Raw genomic sequence first — 17,754 nt, forward strand, 5'->3', positions numbered from 1 at the left:
CCTTCTGCCGCTTCTTACTAGCAGAATAGAAAATAACTCATCCTCTGGCATAGGCTTTGACAGTTTTCCAAAGGACGGATGGCCTATTAACCGAGCCTGAGTTAATGTCTAGGAATACGCAAATTTCCCTAGAGAAATACTCCACAAACTTCTTATCCTCGAGAATAAAGGGATCCATTCGCTAGTGCCTCGAACCCACTGTAACATCCTTAATCTTGACAAACAGGTACACTGCAGCATGATCAGAGATGGTAATATTACCAATCGCACAAGATACCACCAGGTCTAGGGTTGCCACAGGGGTCAGAAAAAAAATCAATCAATCCTGGTGTGACATCTGAGCAGACTGGAAAAGCAAGTGAAATCCCTGCCTGTAGGGTGGAGATGCCTCCAGACATCCACCAACCCTCATTCCACACACAGATCCACTAATTGTTTAGTTTGGACAGAGGGTATAGAGGGGTCTCTGGGCAACCTGTCTACTGAGACAATTGAAATCTCCCCCCTATAATGATATGCCAAGACTCGAGACTGATCAGTTTAGAAAATACATTTTTGAGGGCAAAAATTTGAGGGCAATAAACATTTAAAACACCATATTCTTCCCCATTTATCAAGACTTTAAGAATTACAAACCTCCCATGTGTCTTTAACATATTCTAGTAACTCAAATGGGAGATTCATCCTAACCAATATAGCCACCGCACTACTTCTGGTATTCAATAATGAAAAGTAAACCCAATCAAAGCCATTCTGCTGTAGTTTCAAATGCTCCCTATCATCCAAGTGTGACTACTGTAACAAAGCAATATTCATCTGTTCCTTTCTCAAAAGTACCTTCTTCCTCTTAACTGATGAGTGACTTCCCTTGATGTTCCAGATACACCATATAACCAAGTCATTAGCCATAACCTTCTGCAGCAACATTTAAATTCCAGAGGAGGAATTCGAACCACAAATCGCTGAGCCTTAGTGTCACACGATCTATCAAACATAAAAACTATATAAACTAAAACCACTACATGTAACAAACGTACAAAACTATCGAGGATTAAAAACAACAAAAACCAAAAAACAAACCAACATATAAAGAGCCAACAGCTCTGAAAAGGGGAAATCACCCCGTGCTCAAAAGGGCACATACCTATCCCAAATTGCCCATAAGTAGGCATCTAGCTATCCCAACCATTTTCCTTCTTCCTAGCTAGAGCTGCACCACAAACACAAGCAGAAAAGAAAGTAAATACATCATAGAATAGCAATATGAATAAAGAAAAAACATTTTTTAAAGAGAGAAAAAGTAAATACCCCACCCATCCTCTGGTATAACTTAACCTAGAAATTGAAAGTACACCTATCAACTGCCCCCAAATATAATTTAAGCCAAATTATTACCAGTAGGAAAAAAAATAGGAACGGAAAGCTCCAACTGGACTTCCTCTGCATTTTTAAAAAAAAATAAAGACATAGCCAAACAACGCTACTATTTGTACGCAATAAATTGTTCAGATTAGGTTAATTTGTCCACAAAGTGTCTTGCCTTCTCCGACGTGTCAAGAGATGTACGGATCCATCTAAGGTTATTCGTAGCACCACCATATACCTCAGAGTACTGAATCCTAAGCTCTCTCGGTCTTCTCTCCACACCGTCATAAGATTTTCTTTACTGGATCACCGCCACGGAGAAATCCTGGAAATACATGATCTTAGAGTCCTCATAAATTAGGGCCTTTGGATCTTTCCCCTAGATTATGGAAGCTTCCACGATTCACTCCTCATCTCTATAGTGATGAAACCACACCAGGAAAAGACAATGATATTTACCCAAACCTGATCTCCGTGCCGTGACCTGGTGTGTCCTCTTGATCTTCAAGCCTCTCATATCAGCCTCCAAGTTAAGGAATTTCGGCAGCCATTCCTCAATAAATTCCGCAGGCCGCTCACTTTCCATACCCTCAGGTAGACCGATGATCTGAATATTTTATCTCCTGCCCCTGTCCTCAGATCATCCACTGGGGTGCGCAAACTATGGACCTGAGTCTCCAGGGTTTGGATCCTATCCTAGGAAGAACCAGCATCAGCTTCCACCATTGTGACTCTTGTGCTCAACCTCATCTGTCCTCTGTTCCAGGTCTCCCAGCTGCTGTTCATGCTTCTGCAGCATGAGAGAGATCGGGGCCAGCTTCTCCTCTATCTGCTTACCCAGCATCTCGTGAGATTTCGCAAGTTCATTCACCAGGGCCTGCTAGGTAATCAAGTCAGACGATCCTGCAGGCTGGGCTACGGGCCTGGCCCCAGACACCACTCCTCCATTCTTCAGCATCTCTGGACAGCAAGAAACACAGGTAAGTTAACGTTTCAGAACTCTCTGGGATTCCATGACCTTTCTAGAGTTCCAGGATATCGCGATGGTCCAGAATGGACAGGTTAAAAGTTCATCCTGCTTGTGGTGCGGTGCGGAGCTCTGCAACACAATCCTCCTAGATCACTGCCAATATGGATTCCCTGTAGCACTTCTTAAAGAGAGAAGAATCCATATTTATCAACTGTTGAATTTGCACTTGAGTGATGATTCCACAATGGTTCTTTTGTCTCGGATACTTAAATGCAAGAAGAATGGAACACATTCACTTTTACTACTGGAAATCAAGTCCAGCTCTTCTAAGAAACATCACAAAAGTTAAAGAATTTAAAAGCTATGCAAAATTCCTCAATTACCCTTGTATTTTAGACACAGGTCAACAGAAAGCATGGACCAGGTTTTTGTTACCAACAAGAATTACTCTTTATTGTAAGTAAATAGACTCTAGCCACACAAACGTTACGAATGATACACAGACAGACAGATAGATACACACACACACAAAACGTGGGTGCTGTGGATGGAAGGAAAATTGTTCATTCGTCTCCGTTGACACAATCTGTTGTGATGGTTCTTGTGCTGATCAGAATGCTGCTTCTTATTCTTTCTTCTCTGGATGTTTTTACTGGTTTAGAGGTGGGACAGTGGACCAGTTCATGTTTACAGAAAAGTCCCGGAAATGTTAACTACAATTTAAAGCTGACAACAACTGCAGGAGGGAAATTAAACTGATTTTCTTCAGGCTTTTACTGTGGTGAACACACACAGCTACTGAGCTGGAGATCTGAAAGCTTCGCCTTATCTTGTTCACAGCCCCTGGGCAGTTCCCACATTCGTATCATTCAGTTAGAAATGAAAGGTAGTATATATCAAGATATTGATAAATGAATAATGGATGCTCTATTTCACGGATTTACTAACTGAACATATTTTGTAAAGGACAGAAAAGGTGAGGCACAACAAAAAGACATCCACATTTACATTACATAATACATCAATATCGATCAAATGTGTCAGACAATATTATGTTCTGCAACCACTTCAAAACAAAGCAGGGTAACTAGTCATATGGCTCATTTGCTATTTATAGAACCTTGCTCTCTGCAAAGTGGTGCTGTATTTGCCTATTAATGACAATCATTACAAATCAAAAATGATTGCAGAACACTTTTTGAACACCTGAGGACCTGCAGTACACTTAATAAAATGTGTTTTTTATCCTCAGGATAATAAAGCAAACATAAAAAAAACTGAGTTACAGCTTATAATTGCTAATCAGTAACTTTTGCTGGAAAGTGCTTGTGCATGGACATTGAGATGAGCGAAGGGAAAGAGTCAAACATTCTATTATCAGTTTTTTGCAGGAAGCCCAGGCTCATGTTACAGGAACATAGGTTCAATCTCACCATTGCAGCACATGGTATTTAACATCAAGTATAAAATCAAGAACATGAAGCTTGACTTAGTAACAGTGACCAACTGCCTTTGAAATTCCCTAAAGAACTTGTGTGAATTAGGTTAAGAACTGGTCTCCATGTCTGGTTTATACATTACCCAAACTGTTGATTCTTAATTGGTACGTTGGACGGCACAGTGCCTCAGTGGTTAGCACTGCTGCCTCACAGTGCCAAGGACCCAGGTTCGGTTCCAGCCTCGGGCAACTGTCTGTGTGGAGTTTGCACACACTCCCGGGGGTTTTCTCCGGGATCTCTGGTTTCCTCCCACAGTCTAAAAATGTGCAGGTTAGGTGAATTGAACTGAATTTATTGTCACGTGTACCGAGGCACAGTGAAAAGTTTTGCCTTATGAGCAATACAGGCAGATCACAGAGTTAAATAGCATAGATAAGTAAATAATAGGTAAACAGCAGCAAAACCAAAAACACAGGTACAGGCAAATGTTAAGAGTTTGAGAGTCAATTCAGTATTCTAACAACAGTAGGGTAGAAACTGTTATGAAACCGGCTGGTGCACGTGTTCAGGCTTCTGCACCTTCTCCCCAATGATAGAGGTTGTAGAAAAGCATTGCCTGGGTGAAAGCAAATTACTGCGGATGCTGGAATCTGAAACCAAAAGAGAAAATGCTGGAAAATCTCAGCAGGTCTGGCAACATCTGTTAGGAGAGAAAAGAGCTGACGTTTTGAGTCTAACTGACCCTTTGCCATGATCAGGGTGGGATGGATCTTTGAGAATGTTGGCGGCCTTTCCTTGACAGCAGGCTGATAGATGGATTCTACAGATGGGAGGTTGGCCTTTGTGATTGTCCGGGCCGAGTTCACCACTCTCTGTAACTGTCTCCCATCCTAAACGGTCCCACTGAAAGTCAATAATGAATTCCTTAGTTTTGCCAGCACTGAGAGCTAGATTGTTCCCAGTGCACCATTTTTCTAGGTCTTCTACCTCCCGTCTGTAGTGTGTTTCGTTACCATCTGAGATTCAACCAACTATGGTAGGGTCATCGGCAAATTTGTAAATGGCATTAGTCTATATTTGGCGACGCAGTCATGGGTATACAGTGAGTACAGTAGGAGGCTGAGTACGTGCCCCTGGGGGGCTCCAGCGTTGGGCCTTAGTGAGGATGAAATATTGTCCCCAATCTTCATTGACTGTGGCCTGTGGGTCAGGAAACAGAGGACCCAGTTGCAGAGAGTGGGCTTAGTCTGAGATCACTAAGTTTAGTAATCAGGCTCGAGGGGATGATAGTGTTGAAGGCTGAACTGCAGTCAATGAGTAGGATTCTTATGTAGCTGTCCTTGGTGTCAAGATGTTCTAGGGACGAGTGCAGGGTGAGTGATACGGCATCTGACGTGATCTGTTGGTCCGACAGGCAAATTGGAGTGGGTCAAGAGTAATGGGGAGGCTGGAGTAGATTAATGCCTTGACTTGCCGTGGGTTGGCCATGCTAAATTGTCCATAATGATTGGTGCATTAGTCAGAGGGAAATGGGTTTGGGTGGGTTATTCTTCAGAGGGTCAGTGTGGACTTGTTGGGCTGAAGGGCCCATTTCCACACTGGGGGGGATCTAATCTAATCTAATCTTGCCAGGGACATCTGGATATCATGAAAAAGAACAAAAGAATTTTTAAAACAGAAATGTTTTATATTTATGTAGCACTTCTACAATCTCAAGACGCTCAAAAGCACTTCATAACCCATCCAGTACTTTTTAAATAAAGGAGAAAATTTAATGGATTACTGTCATCCAATAAAGGCCTATTAGGATGCACAATGCCCATCAGGTTTAACACTGCAAGCTGCCAGTGAAAGGGTGGTGTTGGAGGAGGATTTTGTGTCTCTGGTGCTAATCACAGACCCCCTGCATCAATTTTGCCTCCTGCATCAATGCTTCCACCATCCCGCCCAACATGCATACACCTCCACCCCAGGAGCTGTGAACCCAACATCCCACTGATGTAGGCTCCTGGATTTATCTCAATTTCAGGGCAATGATAGGAGGCACAGAGGCAGATACAGTAAGACCAGAAGACAGAAGAGCATAGGAGCCATTCAGTCCATGAATCTGTTCCACCATTCAATAAGATTATGGCTGATCTGATAATCCTCAAGTCTAATTTCCTCCCTTTTCTCCACTTCTTTGATTCCCTTACTGTTTAAAAAAAATTGTCTACCATAACCTTGAGTGCATTTAAGAACTCAGTCTCAACAGCCATCGGTGGTAAAGAATTCCACAGATGCACAACCATCTGAGAGAAGAAACTCATTTGTCTGGAACGCGTAATCCCTTATTCTGACATTATGCCCTCTGGTCCTAGACTTTCCCACAAAGGAAAACAACCTTCTCCCATCTGCCTGTCAAGCCCCTGAAGAGTCTTTTGTGCTTCAAAAAAGTCAACCCACCTTTGTCTATAGTCCAACAAGTACAGTTTCAATCTACTCAACCTCTCCTCATAACAGTCTCTCCATATGAAGTGGCCACCAATCCTGGTTTGATGCAAACTGTTGACCTCTGACTGGCAAGCTGCTCCATGAGCTAAGATTCATCATGGAGAGCACTGGAAGACCTGTCTCACATAAATTAAAGTGCCATAGTCTGGAAAATCAAATCCAGGCAAGTCAAAGTGCAGATATGCCTGTTCTCAACATCCACACAGTTGCAAAGAACCTATTCTCAACTTAAAATATGGCCCGTGGCCACTGCTACAAAGGTAGGAAACATGGTAGTGAATTTGCACACAGCTAGATCCCACAAACAGCAATATAACAATGACAATATAAGCTGTTAAGTGACGCTGACTGAGACAAAGCTTTGAGGTCAATTCCCCTGCTCTTCTTTGAAATAGCGTCATGGCATCTTTCACATTCACCTGACAAAATGAGTTGTTGGTGTAATGTCTCATCCAAAACACAGCACGTTCAGCAGTGTACTTGAGTTTTCGCCTGGCGTTTTGTTCACCTCTCAGGGATATAAGGTCAACTTTTTGACTCAAGAGAGAATGCCATTAACTGAGTCATGGTTGCAAATCCAATAATCACAGAAACTTTATAATGAATTATAAGTTCTCCATTAGCATTCAACAACTCCTAGGTTTTCAATTAATTTATATCCCATATGATATATCATGTACTCTCAATTAGACCTTTTACACATTATGAAGATTGTTAATTTACCTGAATTACCATGTACTTTAGAAGTATTTGAAGGAAGTACAAAGTCTGGTCATCTGATATCTTTTCTCCCAATACTGATGGTAGCAGAGGAGTAATATCTTCTGCAGCAATTTTTACTGAACAGAAAATGAATCAAACATTAATCACACTTTGAGTTTGTTAATTAAATTAATAAAATTAAAACTCTACAGTTTAAAAAATAAAACTGACTCCCACTTTTTTCCATATTATACATGAATTAGAAACACAATGAGCAAAGTAACCCAAAGGTATTCATCTGATCCTGATGGGCATAACCTGGCATTTCATCTATTTCAGAAGCATCTACATTCTCTTTTATAATATTTCAATTATAACTGTGCACAGTACTTTAAAAGCTTGATCTAATCAATGCTCAACACAAACTTAGCACAATTTCTCTGCTTTTCAATTCTAACCTTCTGGAAACAAACATGACTGCTTGGTCTGGTTTTGGTGTTTAAAAGTGGCTTTATTAACCTGCATCATTACTTTTAGTATCTGTTCTGTGCATTCCAAATATTGCCAAACACAAAAATATGTCATGAGCCAGTGCAAAATATGTGTCAAAATATATTCCAGTAATAACTCTGTGCAATTTGACAAACACAGCTAATCAACAATTCAACAAAAAAATTACTATTTTTAAATCAGTGTGGATGCCCCACCTTACAAAAAAGTGACCTTCAGAGAACAGATAGAATGAGCTCCTCATTCCTTAGTAAGTATAAAAGTATACTCTAAAGCTTTTAAAACATTCCTACTAGTGGGCTTGCACTTAAAATAATCAGTTTAGTTTTTTGATTCTCCTCAAAGCTCCATAAACAAATTAAATTTAGAAACCCAATGGTGCCTGGTTAGTTTGGACACATGACGTGGGTCAGTCAGCTTTGCTCATTTTTTTCTAAAATGAAAACTAGCACAAAAACTCAGGCAACCTAATTTTCTTTTACACTGGTTACACTAATTTTGGGAAAAATATGCTCTGACAAAAATGGATTTTCGAGACATTAGTCTCCAAATATTTTTATTTGACATGGTCTACATTGGACAGCACAAGTTCCAAGGGGAAGATTAAACTTGGACTTACTCGTTACCTTGATGTAATGATAAATGCCACTATAAATACTCATTCCATCTCATTTGTAATAGGCTTGATTACTAACCATCAGATACATTATAGGAGGGATTTATGAGCGTATCTAAAGTACATGGTCCAATTTGAGATGAAACAGCTGGAAAACCAGGAACTAGACAAGCAAATAAGGTTAGTTGCTCATCAGAAGAATTCTCTTGCAGTGCTTGAAGCCAAAGTAGATAGAGTCGAATTCCTTCACATCTTATCTAAGGAAAAAAATGTACACAATTTTGGTGAAATTTCATCAATGATTCTAGTGATTATAATCAAGTACAAGTTAGAGCACGATGTATACTAGTAGTTAAACAAATTTCAGCTATAATATTGGATATGCATTCAGTTAGCGACCAATATCATTTACACAGTATGTATCTACCCAGACTAGCATTTGCATTAATGATTTAGTAGAGCAGTTAACTTTAACAAAAATGCTACTTCCTTTTCCATATTGCACTGGCTAATTGCTCTCAAGTACCAATTACATTAATGTGTACAGTTCCTATCAGTCACACCAGCTGCTTTTTTATTCCAGACAACCACCGTGAGAAAATGGCAACAATCATTTGCCAATACCATATGTATAAAACACAAAACCTACATTAAGTGGGCTATTTTTTGGGACATTTTAGGAACTTTGAAACTGACGAGGGCAATTCTGAAAAACATTAAACAAAAACATACCATCGAGGACAAAGCCCTCTTGAAGGGCACCCCATCCACCACAAATATATAGTGTGCACCATCTACAAATTGCACCGCAGTGACTCATCAAACCTTTTTCCAAAGCATCTTCCAAACCATTGACGTTTATCACCTAAAAAGACCAGGGTACTAGAATACATGAGAACATATTACCTGCAAGTCACCTGCCGAGTCACATACCATACTGACTCAGAACTATTGAGTGACTCAGCCTCGAGTGATGTTGGAGGTGGGGATTACTGTCTTTTGCCTTTCAGTTTGTGGATGGGCTTTTGGGTGTCAGCAGGTGCATTAGTCACCATAAAATTCCCAGCTGTAACCTGCTACTTTAACAACAGCATTTGCATACTGGTCCCCAGTTCAGTTTCTAATTAGTGGTAAACACCAAGATATTTATAGCATTAATGATAAGGCCATTGTATGTTAAGGGGAGAGGGAAGGTCACTGACGGAACAGTTGAACGTGATCATGTCTAGGTCACTACCCTGCGAAACTCTTGTCATGCCCTGGAACTAAGATAAGTGAGCTCTAACAATTACAGTCATCTTCCTTTGTGCCAGGTATGACTCCAACCAATTTTGAGTTTTTCCCTTGGTTCTCAATAACTCCAGCCTTGCTACAGAAAAATGCCTCAGATCGAACAGGATACAGCACAGAAGGTAGTCAGCCCAAACACAATTTTTTGTAATGACCAAGCAGTCATTGCAGAAAACAGCTGTCAAACTCTACTGGTAGACCAATGTGAACACTTTCTTATGAACTTTACAAGGAGGCAAGCAATTTTCACAAACTGCGTTAGTAGCATTGCTGAGCAAGTTCTCATACAATAATTGCAAAAGGTCATTCTTTATACTCTCCACCTATGCAATGCTAATTCTAAGTTTTTGACTATTAAAATGTAACTAATTCAAAGTTATCAAAAATCAACATATCTGCCAAATGTTGTTCTGTTTGGCTTTTGTTTTTCATAACATGTTTAGCAATTATGTAGAACCCTAACTAAAACAAAGAAAATTTATTTTCAAAAAAATGTTGAAAACTATTTCAAACCTAAATTACACATAGAATTGTGCTACTCACCTTGGTCTATCAACCAAGTCACCAAAAGATCAACACTCAAATTTGGACAACAATCTTTCACTCCAATTACATGTAATGAATGGTTAATTTGAGTGCTATTTGTAAACATTTTGCAGTTATTCACAAACACCAATTGCTTAACAGGTTACCAACAATACATTAATTTATTATAAACATTTGTTTAAAACATGTCACTTAAGAGGCTTGGCATAAAATAAAACAAATTAAGCAGTCTAGTGTGCACTCACTTCTAATGATGTCTCTTTCATAGCTGAGACAAATATTTCAGTTGCTACAATACCGGAACACATCCAGCAAACATCCAGAGTATCTTCATGAAGTAGAAATATAAACTATGGTAAGCATCTTTAATAGCTCATATATAGCTCCAAGATGTTGGCTGTGAAACTGGCCAGGGAATTGGTAAGCTATGTTTCCACATTCTCATTAATTATAGAAAAACACAAGCACAACAAGCAAAATATATTAAAGCTCTTACCTTAACAGAGTTTCCAGTGTGCAGAAGTTTCTTCAAAATTGAGCCTAAAGTATTAATGTGGTTGTAAATTAAAGATTGCAGATTTAAACATATGTATATAAATAATACAAACAACATCAGACATAGGTCAGTGAGGCACAAAATTGATTCTAAAGAGTCTCAGGGGCATACAGCACAGAAATAGACCCTTTGGTCCAACTTGTCCATGCCGACCAGATATCCCAACCCAATCTAGTCCCATTTGCCAGCACCTGGCCCATATTCCTCTAAACCCTTCCTATTCATATACTCATCCAGATGCCTTTTAAATGTCGTAATTGTAGTAGCCTTGATCACTTCCTCTGGCAGCTCATTCCATACATGCACCACCCTCTGCGTGAAGAACTTGCCCCTTAGGTCCCGTTTACATTTTTCCCCTCTCACCCTGAACTGATGCCCTCTCATTCTAGACTTCCCCACTCCAGGGAAGACAATTGTCTGTTTATTCAATCCAAACTCCTTTATAAACCCTATAAGGTCACCCCTCAGCCTTTGATGCTCCAGGGAAAACTGCCCCAGCTGATTCAGCCTCTCCCTGTAGCTCAAATCCTCAAACATTGGCAACAGCCTTGCAAATCTTTTCTGAACCCTTTCAAGTTTCACAACATCCTTCCGATAGGAGGGAGAGCAGATTTGCACACAATATTCCAAAAGTGGCTTAACCAATGTCCTGTACAGTCGCAACATGACCTCCTAACTCCTACACTCAGTGCTCTATCCAATAAAGGAAAGCATCAGAAACACCTTCTTCACTATCCCATCTACCTGCAACTCCACTTTCAAGGACCCATGAACCTGCACTCCATGGTCTCTTTGTTCAGCAATCCTCCCTAGGACCATACCATTAAATGTATAAGAGCTGCTCTGATTTGCTTTTCCACAATGCAGCACCTATTATTTAGCTAAATTAAACTCCACCTGCCACTCCTCAGTCCACAGGCCCACCTAACTGAGATCCTGTTGTACTCGGAGGTAACTTTCTTCACTGTCCACTGCACCTCCAATTTGTGTCATTGCAAACCTACGAACTTAACTTCCTATGTTCACATCCAAAACATTTATATAAATGACAAAAAGCAGTGGATCCAGCATTGATCCTTGTGGCACACCTCTGGTTACAGGCCTTCAGTCTAAAAAGGAACCCTCCACCACTGTTTCCTACCTTCAAGCCAATTCTGCATCCACATGGCTAGTTCTTCCTGTATTCCGTGAGATCTAGCCTTGCTAACCAGTCTCCTATAGGGAACCTTGTCATACGCCTGACTGAAGTCCATACAGATCATGCCCACCACTCTGCCCTTATCAATCCTCTTCGTTACTTCTTCAAAAAAACTCAGTCAAGTTCGTGAGACATGATTGCCCACACATAAAGCCATATTAACTATCCCTAATCAGTCCTTGCCTTTAAAAAATGAACTGCAGAGAGCCAGTTAATTGCAATACAACTTAGTAAAAGCACACGAGGATATGTCAGAAAAGTTAATTTAGCTATACCTGTACCAGTAAAGTCTGCTCAGTTAAAATGGTTAAAACAAACTCTTTCAAACCTTCCACAGCATATGGACCAAGTTTATCCAGATAAGTGACCCATAAAAGATCCAACAGCATTGCAGGTTCAATCTCTGTATAGCTGAATTCGCTGACCTCCGTTCAACTTCTGTTCAATCCAGTTTTCCAAAGTATCAGCGGGTTAGGGAGTAGAAGCAATTTCAGCTTTGATACAACAAATTGCTATTCAAAATCTCAGCCAAGTGGTCAGGTCAAGTTCCACTGTGGTGCCACTCACAATCAGAAAGCTTGTCAAAACTCAGTCAAGGTTCACGCAATGATAACAGCAAATGCAACCTATGGAACAGTTCAGCAGTCAGAAGTAATGACGCCATGAAGTAGAGGAGGCAGTGATGTAGTGACATTGTCAGTACACTAATAATCTGTGGAAGATGGTGAAATTTGATTTCAATTAATAAAATTTGGAATACAAATCTGGTCTAATGGGGTGACATGAAACCACTGTTGATTGGCATAAAATCCCATCCAGTTAAGTAAGGAAAATCGGTGTCTCTGTTCTGGCATACATGCAATTGCAGCAATGTGGTTGAATCTTAGGTACCATCTGAAATAACCTATCAAATCATCCAGTTGAAACTAACCAATATAATACAAGTAATAGCAGGGTCTTGAGTAGTGATGTAGAACAGAGGGACCTAGGAGTTCAGATATATAATTCTTTGAAGTTTGTGTCACATATAGACAGGGGTGGTTAAAAAGGCATTTGGCATGCTTGCTCAATGCTTTGACTTGGGAAGTCATGTTAAGGTTGTACAGGATGTTGGTGAGGCCTCTTCTGGAAGACTGTGCTCAGTTCTGGTCTCCCTGTTATAGGAATGATAGTTAACACTCAAAAGAGTTCAGAAGAGATTTACCAATATGTTGATGAGAATGGAAGGTTTGAGGTATACAGAAAAGCTAGATAGGATGGGACATTTTTCCACTGGAGCATAGGAAGTTGAGAGGTGACCTGATGTAAATTTATAAAATAATGAGAGGTATAGGTAGAGTTAATGGCAGTTGTCTTTTCCCGAGGATGGGGGATTTCAAGACTAGGAAGCACATTAAGGCGACAGGAGAGAAAATTAAGACAAGATATGAGGGGCGATTTTTTGTTTTACACATTAGGACGTTCACATGTGAAATCAACTTCTTGAGGAAGTGATTTCAATTCTGAGTACAATTACAATGTTTAAAAGATATTTGATAATTACATGATTAGGAAAGATTTGGAGGGTATGGCAGGCAGGTCGGATTAGTTTAGTTTGGGATTATGTTCGGCATGAGCTGGTTGGACCAAAGAGTCTGTTTAAGTGCTGTATTACTATGACTCTAGGTAGATGATGGTCTAATGGTAATATTTATAGACTATTAAGTCAGCGACCCAGGTAGTGTTTTGTGGATCTGGGTTTGAATCCCATCGTGGAAAATGGTGGAATTTGAATTCAATAATAATCCGGAACTAAGAGTCTAATGATGACTATGAAGCCATTTGTCAAGAAAATCCCATCTGGTTCACTAATGTCCTTTGAGAAGGAAATCTACTGTTTTTAACAGTCTGGCATAAATGCGACTTCAGACCCTCAGCAATGTGGTTGACTGAAGATGGGCAATAAATATGTCCTAGTTATGATGTCCACATCTCATGACAAAATAAAAATAGTCCCCTGGCAACAACCAAACACAGGAAATGATAAGAATAAACCCAACCAAACCTGCAAAGTCCTTCTTACTAATGGTGCTCATGAACTAAATTGCTGTTCCTTCACAGCTGCGAGATCAAAACCCTGGAACTCTCTCCTCAGCAGCACTATGGGTGTACCTGTAGATTGCAGATGTTTAAAAAGGCACTCACCACCACCTTCTCTCAAGTGTCATTAGAAACGAGCAACAAATAGAAACACAGGAACAGTAGTAGGCCATTCAATGCCTCCAGCCTGTTCCACTATTCGATGAGATCATGGTTGATCTACGGCCTCAGTTCACATACCTGCCTTTGGATCACATCCCTGGGGACCTTCATTTCATAATGATTTGTCTCAGCTTTAAAACTAACAACTGATCAAACATCAACTGTCATTCGTGGAAGAGAGGTCTAAGCCTCGACCACCCTACATGTGTATCTCTCCTGAATGGTTTGGCCCTAATTTTTAGACTATGCCCCTTAATTCCAGAAACTCTCAATCAGCAAAACAAAATTATCATCCACCCCGCAGTTTCCTGTTAATATCTTGAAGATTTAAATTAGATCATCCCTTAACTTTCTAGATTCTAGAGAATACAGGCTTACTTTGCATAAGCTCACCTCATAACTTAATCTAAATTCAGGTATCACTCTGGTAACCGAAGTGTACTCTCTCCAAAGCCAATACACCCTTCCTCAGTGTGTACTAGTTTGAGCACAGCTAACACCACCAACATCCTATTAATGAATTTTTTAAAAGTAGGAATAGAAAATCGTTAATGGCAAACTGCTCCCCAGACATAATTAAAAACGTAAAAATATCCTTCAAAAGATTTTATTTTAAGATTAGATTTGATTCCCTACAGTATGGAACCAGGCCCTTCAACCCAACAAGTCCACACTGTCCTTCCGAATTTATTAACTAATCAAAATTTGACACCAAATATTAAAAAAAAATTATTAGAAGGTAGAGGAGCCAGGATGAAAACGGGCAACTATTAAACACTCATGGAAATCCTGTAGTATGGAAGTAGGCCATTCAACCCATCGAGGAGAAAGTGAGGACTGCAGATGCTTGGTCTACACTCACCTTTCAAAGAACATCCCACCCAGACAAACCCCCTTCCTTATCCCCACTGGCCTACCTAGCACATCCCTGGACACTATGGTGAATTTAGGATGACCAATCCAGCTAGCCTGCACACCTTTGGACATTACAACACCCAGAGGAAACCCACACAGGCACAGGGAAAACATGCAAACTCCGCACAGCCCACAGGTCGAATCGAACCCAGATCCCTGGAGCTGAGGCAGCCATGCTAACCACTGAGCCATTGTACCTGTTTCAATTATGATAAATCTAGCAAAGTCAGAAAATTGTAAATTCAAGAAGTTATTCCAGAATCTGAGCACATGGTGTATACTGGCACTTGATCCACTGACGTATTGCTATCTTGTCGAAGGTGCAATAATTTGCAACGAGACATCAAACGGAAATATTATCTGCCGAATCAGGTGAACGCAGCACCTTCAAAGAACAGCAGGAACTTCTATGCATCCCAGACAATGTCAATTTTTCAATCAGTATAACAAAAATACATTAATCATTGAACTTATTTACTGTTGGCCAAATTAAGTATCCAGTGCCTATTTGATGAATAAGCACAATAAAACCAAGGAAAAGCTCAACCATGAGACCATTTCACTCATTTGCATTGACACCAGCTGAGGTATTGCCTAGCAGATGTGCTGAGTGTTGACATGCTAAATGCTCCAGGCTGAATCGAGCATAGATCAAACATCACTGACTGTCTTCATTTGAATGTTCTTATATCCACTTAAGTGATGTAAATAGTTGTCAGAAACTGTTGATGTTCTGAATGGTTGATAACTTGTTTATATTAAAAACCAGTGGCATTTTGACAATGTATTCTATTCTCCTGATAGAATTGACAGAAAATGATCAGCATGACTGACCAGCCACTCTAAGATCAACTTTTTGGTTTAACGAGCAACAGAAGTAACAAGGCAGAAAAATACTAAACACCTAGTGCTAAGCTTGGCTGAAACCTTGTTTAAATACTAAAGGAATAAAGCGCTTGAAACAAGTAATCCTTAGTTCATTTATCTATAACAAGAAACAAGTAGTTTGTATTTAGAGTCACGTGATCAAGTATCTCAATGTTACTAAGTTATACAGTATCTAGAGCGCATGAACAGGTGACTTAATCCAGTTGGCATAAACCCAGGGTGCAGTTGCCAAAGGTCTACTTGAATTAAACATTACCTGCCTGTGGTGTATTTTGTTCAACTGGAATTGAACTCCATAACCTTTTAAGGCCTTATCAGCAGGTATTGATACTTTTGGCATTTAATGCATCAGTATTCTCACATGCCTTTGCTAAGTACCCAAAGGAACTTTTTTTAAAAAAAATTCTATCAAAATGACAGTCTCACAATTCACCATATCAAATTTTGTTTGCCATTTATCTTCCAACTCTAAGCTTATTTGTACCTTTCTATATCTTAAGTTCTCTCATGTTAGATATATTGTCCCATCTATCATCATCCGCATTTTTTCCACCCTACCTCCAATATTCATGTTCAAATCATTTATGCACAGAAAAACTGAACTCAAAAGGTCCCTGGAGTACATATTTCTCATTTGTGCTAGTCTGAAGAAATTCTTTCAGTGGCTACCCAGCTTTCAGTTTTTAGTCAATTTTCGATCAACTTTGTTCCACTCTCCACAGATGCTGGAGAACTGCCAAGTTTCTTCAGCATTTTTTGTTGGTTTCAGATTTCCAGTATCCACATTATATTGCCCTGATTTCAATCAACAGTTACGTAGTTCTATGTCGACATCTGTCTTGACCTCAAGCATAAGGGCTGCACAAAGACTCGTGGCTGATTGGTATCTGTGCCTATCTCTGAGATAGGAGTACCAGTTGAGTTCCTCCTGCTCCAGAGGTTGTAACAGCATCTAAAAACAGGATGGCAGGGCCCTCTTGTGGCACAATAGTGTCCCTACCCATGACCAGGAAGCTCAGGTTCAATTCCTACCTGCTCCAGAGGTGTACAATAACATCTCTGAACAGATTGATTAGAAAAATAGACTTTTTAAAAAACAGGTGATCAGAAAACATCGAGACTTCACATCTACTGACTTATAAAATGCAGTCATGTTTGTTAAGTCAACAAGAACAAGAGCCAATCTGTCTGTAATAATGAATCACAAGTACTTAATTAAAGAATTAAAAGTCCATGTTTTTCTGATTTTCATTATAAGGAAAACTTAGCCAAGAACATCCATTTTCCTCTAACTAGTGCCACAAGATCTTGAATATTCAAGTGAACAGTTTAATGCCTTAGCCAAAGTAGCACTTGCAACAACTTAACACTTCTTCAGGTCTACAGAGGAAAGTCAGCCTAAATTGTGTGCGTGTCCCTAGTGGAACCTGAGTGCTTGAGCTCAACCTCAAACATTGCGGAACCAATTCACCAACCTTTTCCCCAAACCATACCATCACACATTAGAAGGAAACATTTTTGCGCATTTACAGGTCTGCAAAAATATTTTAACAACAAGGTTTTACATCAGGTTTCTCCTCCGATTGCCCTAAAGAATTCTGTTCTGCCAATTTCAGTTATTTTACAATAGTAGTCTTCTTTTCTGGTGCTGAAACGTAACAGTTCCTTGGAGAGAGATTTTAAATCCTAATCCCCTATACTTTCAGGTCTTCAGTTAATCTCATATTGTAAGCGTACATAAATTGCTTCATCATATTGTGACACCAACACATGATATTATTTAATTCAAATTATCACAATACAAAGAAAAATTTCAAGTAGTTTCTTTCTTGCACTTCTGACCTCTCGTATACCTCTATTCTTTGCATTCCACCATAGGCAGCTCAGTCCTCAGCTATATCTTACCAAATCTCCAAAGTTTGTTCCTGAAAGTACCCTCCTCTCACCCTTTCACAATCTTCTCTAGAGTCAGAGTCATAGAGATGTACCGCACGGAAACAGACCCTTCAGTCCAACTCATTCATG

At 39.8% G+C, this 17,754-nt stretch overlaps 1 protein-coding gene across 4 annotated transcripts in view; it reads right to left on the reverse strand.

Annotated features, from left to right (window-relative positions):
• ralgapa2 (Ral GTPase activating protein catalytic subunit alpha 2) overlaps positions 1-17,754 on the reverse strand; it is a 564,036-nt gene that overhangs the window by 433,394 nt on the left and 112,888 nt on the right. For all 4 annotated transcript variants that reach the window (XM_060831798.1, XM_060831795.1, XM_060831796.1 and 1 more), the window contains exons 5-7: positions 10,428-10,471; positions 8,175-8,352; positions 6,991-7,106 (exon numbers count right to left, since the gene is read on the reverse strand). In XM_060831798.1, coding sequence (XP_060687781.1) covers positions 6,991-7,106; positions 8,175-8,352; positions 10,428-10,471 — 338 coding nt within the window. The remainder of the gene's footprint in view (positions 1-6,990; positions 7,107-8,174; positions 8,353-10,427; positions 10,472-17,754) is intronic.

The sequence above is a fragment of the Hemiscyllium ocellatum genome, chromosome 10 (genome assembly GCF_020745735.1).
Source record: "Hemiscyllium ocellatum isolate sHemOce1 chromosome 10, sHemOce1.pat.X.cur, whole genome shotgun sequence".
NCBI lineage: Eukaryota > Metazoa > Chordata > Chondrichthyes > Orectolobiformes > Hemiscylliidae > Hemiscyllium > Hemiscyllium ocellatum.